General features: G+C 38.6%; 1 protein-coding gene and 1 long non-coding RNA gene across 2 annotated transcripts; both read right to left on the bottom strand.

The window, feature by feature from the left end:
* Positions 1-1,460: 1,460 nt before the first annotated feature.
* Positions 1,461-2,388, bottom strand: LOC107668274 (uncharacterized). The gene is made up of 5 exons (XR_001631878.1): positions 2,219-2,388; positions 2,023-2,126; positions 1,823-1,921; positions 1,617-1,685; positions 1,461-1,524 (listed from the first exon to the last, which is right to left on the bottom strand). It is a non-coding gene; the product is annotated as an uncharacterized LOC107668274 (long non-coding RNA).
* Positions 2,389-2,417: 29 nt separating this feature from the next.
* Positions 2,418-4,667, bottom strand: LOC107668272 (uncharacterized). Its single transcript, XM_016460093.1, has 3 exons — positions 4,482-4,667; positions 4,223-4,391; positions 2,418-3,152 (listed from the first exon to the last, which is right to left on the bottom strand). The coding sequence occupies exons 1-3, from the start codon at positions 4,511-4,513 to the stop codon at positions 2,418-2,420; spliced, it is 936 nt and encodes a 311-aa protein (XP_016315579.1). The 5' UTR covers positions 4,514-4,667.
* Positions 4,668-4,739: the final 72 nt, after the last annotated feature.

A 4,739-nucleotide genomic window follows, 5' to 3' on the forward strand; every position in this document is an offset into this window, starting at 1 on the left:
GACATTTGCATATCTGTTTGTCTGTCCGTCATTTCCATCATGTAAGTATCCCATGATCATTCTCATCCAACCATTGTCTCTCATGGCGTTCCATTCCATCTTGTCACACATCCATCATTCCATCCGGAATGCTTCCATGTTCCCATTCGAGCTTCAGTCCGCTTAGATGGATAGTCAGGGATCAAACTGCAGAAGAGAAAGAGAGAAAAGTCATGTTCCTTTCTGTAGTGCCTCTCAGTGCTGTGAGGAACATGAACATCTACAAAGAGCGCTCCACCACCATGAATGTGAGATGGGATGCGGCCGAAGGGGCCACAGGCTACATGCTTCTCTACGACGCCCTTAATGCCACTGAACCCTCTGTGGAACAGGAGGTACGGTGACGCCACACATTTCAACCACTGCCCAGTCTGCTGTCCCGTCTCATCTAGTCAGTCAGCCTTTTGGAAAGGCCAGTCTTGAAGCTGAATATTTAAAAAAATAAATAAATACAAAACGTATTCATCAGGACTTACTGGAAGAGACAAAATGTTCTAATGGAAAACCAGTGGTGCTAAACAGCTCAAATCTGTCAACAACTATGACATACTGTAGCAGAAAGAGGAAATGGAAAGCATTTTTGGAGATATTGTAGATACCACAGGTGGTAGGTCTACATTTATTGGGTTCAAAAACGTCCTTTATATTACAGTGTTTGTAAAATAACAGCTCATTAGTGCTTTGGGGTTTGTTAGCACAGTTCCTCTTTGCAAGTATTTCACAAAGTGAGAAGATCCAGAGGTCTCGACTTCAGTTCTGGCTTGAATCTGATGTCCACAGGGTTTGTCTGACAGAGCAGATGTTTCAATATTGTTCCTCCATTTTTTCATTAGAAAATAAAAGAATATGCTTAGAGTTTTTGTTATAGTTGGTAGATACTGTCATAATGTCTTCACTGCAAAAAATATTTTCTTCTTCTTCTTTTTTTCTTACTCTTTTTGTCTTATTTTTTTGCCTTATTTTCCAGTTCGATCTATCTAAACATTCTTGAGAAGCAAAATTAAGCCTTGTTTTCTGAAAAAATGTCTCAAAATGAAGTGGGTTTATGCTTAAAACAAGAACAAATGTCTGCCAGTGGGGTCAAAAAAATAAACTTAACTCAAAGGGAAAACAAGTTTTCATATCCCACTTACAAACAGTTGATTTTTTAAAGTATAAACTCACTTAATTCAGTTCAAATTCCCAAAGCAAAACTTTATATTTTCATTTTGCATCTCAAGTAAGTGTATCTTGATTTAAGGATATTTGTACTGAAAAACAAGACAAAAATACTGAGGAACATATTCGGTTTGGTTTTTTTTCATGCAAAATGTAATGTCATGATGACTTTATGAATTTTAAGACTTTCTGTTCTAATTAAAATACTTTTTTAAGGCCTTAATTTTCTACCAGAGCCAAACTCTGGTAGAATTACAATCTTACCATGTGATGCCTCCGCTGTCTGTTGGAGACTATATGTAGTGGTTGCTGAAGAAGAGAGATCTTCTAAAAAGATGGATAAATAAAACTGTATAATTAGAATTTATTCAACACAACATTTGAATAATTTCATTATGCCAAGTGCAATACAGCCTTACTGCTTTTGCCACATTCCTCGAGAGTAAGTGTCCTGCACACTCGAGAGGTGTCTATAGTGCTGCTGTCTCCTGAAACAGATAACACTTATCTATTTACAGTTATTCATACAAGAGGTGAGGGATTATAAATATTAAATGGGATTTTAAATACTAAACAATTACAATGTACAGTGTGACTTTAGAATAAAAAAGCACATAAAACACACCTGTAGTTGAAGCCGTTCTCTCCACTTTTGTCGTATCTTTTACAAGGAACATCAAGTCTTTAGGAATGGACACAGGTATTGTGGGGCACATGGGTGGTGCTAAAAAAAAGAAAAGATAAAAACAAAGAAGAAGAAAAGATCAATACCATAGTACATGAGACAAATGTTTGAATAGATGGACAGAATTACAATGCATTTACCATGAAATTGTGTCACTCTGAGAGGGAAGCAGAAGGTACTGCAGGATTAAAATATTAATAATAATTAGGCATCGGTTCAGCTGCTGAGGATGATGATGGTGGTGCTGGTGGTAACACACAAAACAGTCAAACATTTGCGAGAAAACAAATCGGAAAATACAATTGATTTAGTAAAGCACAAAGAAAGCATACTTACACTGCACCTGTAGCTTGGAGGGGGTAATGCTCAGCAATCAACATCTTCATCCATCTCTGTGTGTGTTGGAGAAAGACAAGAAGGTTGTAAAAAATAAATAAATAAAAAGAAAGAAAGAAAAAAAAAGTATTACCCAGAATGATTTCTTAAAATATAGCTCTGTGTTAACTGAAGCATGATGTATGAGTAAAATCATAAGTTATGTTATTTGTTTATATGAGTTGATACAATGGCAATATTTCCTGCTAAAGAGCAAATGAGAAATGGGCAGAGTTATGGCACTTGATGTGGGCACAGGCCGACAGGTTGACTGCTGCTGCTTCCGCAGGTATTGCTGCAGTTTGTGCATCCGTGTCCCTGGGACACAGGTCGCCCCCAGTGCACAGGATGCATATCCATCAGCCCTGCTTTTCCAAATCTCCTGCCATGTGCTCTTGTAATTTTGGTCATCCTCTGATGAGGCTGCTGGTGCAGCTGGTGTTGTGGACACATAGCTAAGAGGAGACTCAATTTCTTCAAAGCTGTGAGCATAGTTGACAAACGACACCAGGCTGTGTTTGCTGTGTCCCTCTGCCCTAAACTCTCCAGCAGCCTCTTCCTGCTGCAGGGTCTTCATCAGATATATGGTGTACCCCATGTCATTTTCAAGGAGCCACCGAAAGGACTTGCCCTTGTATTTTCCAAATTGGAGGATGTATTCGCCCAAAACCTCTCTCTTGTCTGAGGCATCCCCTCCTCTCTGACGGACAACAGTCAGAGCATGTTGTCTGACAAGGTCCTGCTTCATGGGCGCTGACTTGTCCTGCAGTGATGGGTTGCTTTTAATCAGGCTTGCCTCATCAGTTGGCTCCTGAAGGTGATATCCTAGAGGTCCCTTACGGAGAACAACCTTCACTTTTCCAGGGAAAAACATGACTTCTTTGTGCATGTTGACCTATAGGACAGAAAAAGCAATATTTCTATCATACACACACACATACATACATATTCATATATATATACACACACAGAAAATACAAAAATAATCATAAAGCTACTATAGTAAAACTAGTAATCCTGCTGTTATGGGCAGATTGATTTTCATTCATAATTTCATGAATGTACAGCAAGTACAATGGCCAATACAGTAACAACAATGGCAAATTTATGGTTGTGATTCTACTACTAAATAACGAATTACGGTTACGGTTATAAAACATTCTCACAGGACAACAAATCACTTTAATTTTTAAACTGTGGAACATATCTATGTAAACTCATTACAAAAAAAAAGGGTTAACCGGTTCATAATTTAGCTTGCAATTAACGGATGACGTATTAAAATTGACAAACAACCTTTGGCAAACTCCCTCAAGAGGGAGAATTTCATGTGTAGTGCTTAGAAAATAAATCTGAATTCAGCCGTGGTGGAAAGAGTACTGAGAAACCATACTCAAGTAAACGTACTATTACTTCCCAAAAAATGTAGTCCGAGTAGAGTAAAAGTACCTGTCCTAAAATACTGCTCAAAGTACGAGTAAAAAGTAGCCATTTCAAAAGTACTCAATAGTGAGTAGTGAGTATTATGCTGTGAATGCTATTCCACCTTATACGCTGCAAATTAAAAGTATAGTTTACTGTGTCATTTACTTTTATGGATGTTTCTCAGTAAAGAAAAAAAAAGAGAGAATATTCCTCAAACGGTTTTATTTTTGACTGCTAGCACTGAAAATCCAGGCTTATATTTGAACAAACAACCAATAATCAGGTAACATTTATGACAACCATTATATAGGGGTCTTCTTTCAGGTTAATACAAAAAAAAGGTTGCAAAGGATTGTACATTAACAATTTACCGTAAAAAGATCAGCCTGTAGCACAAATTAGAAAATTAAACTGAAGTGAATATAACGTTTTGAATTTCGGAAGAAGAATCGCTGCACTGATGAGTTCTGGATCTTCCTTAAACTCCCCAAAGCGCTTTTGTAGACCCTGCTGCAGAGCATGAATAAGCGGAAGACATACCTTGATGGAAGCCTCCATCTTTTTGAGCTTGGGATCAAGAAGACAGATGGTGGGAAGCAGCCACCCCATCTGAGTGTTTGTTTCAGACTGAAGGATGTTCAAGGCCATGGATACAAGCTTCATCACAATGCAGTACTCAGAGAGGTAAGAAACTTCAGCAGGATTTAGCCTATTAAATAAAAAGAAAAAAAGTCAATCAAAACACAAACACCTTAAGTATTTCAATTAGAACAATGTGAGATTGAGCAAACAGACTTACATTTTAATTTTGAATGCTGTACATGTACACATTCCGAAGGGATGCTTCTCCCTGCTCCTTTAGGATCCGCATTGCCCTCTCTGCTGCATTCCATCTTGTGTGGTTGGGCTGAATGAACTGCAGCTTACATTCTTCTTGGACGATCGCAGGCCCTGTCCACACGTTTTAAAACCGCAGCTTTTTCTACACGGTTTGGCCGTTCGTCCACACGTGTCCCTGCCAGGATCTGACTCCCCTCGCGTGCACGCGCATGACGTC

The sequence above is a fragment of the Sinocyclocheilus anshuiensis genome, unplaced genomic scaffold (genome assembly GCF_001515605.1).
Source record: "Sinocyclocheilus anshuiensis isolate Anshui unplaced genomic scaffold, SAMN03320099.WGS_v1.1 scaffold10281, whole genome shotgun sequence".
Lineage (NCBI taxonomy): Eukaryota > Metazoa > Chordata > Actinopteri > Cypriniformes > Cyprinidae > Sinocyclocheilus > Sinocyclocheilus anshuiensis.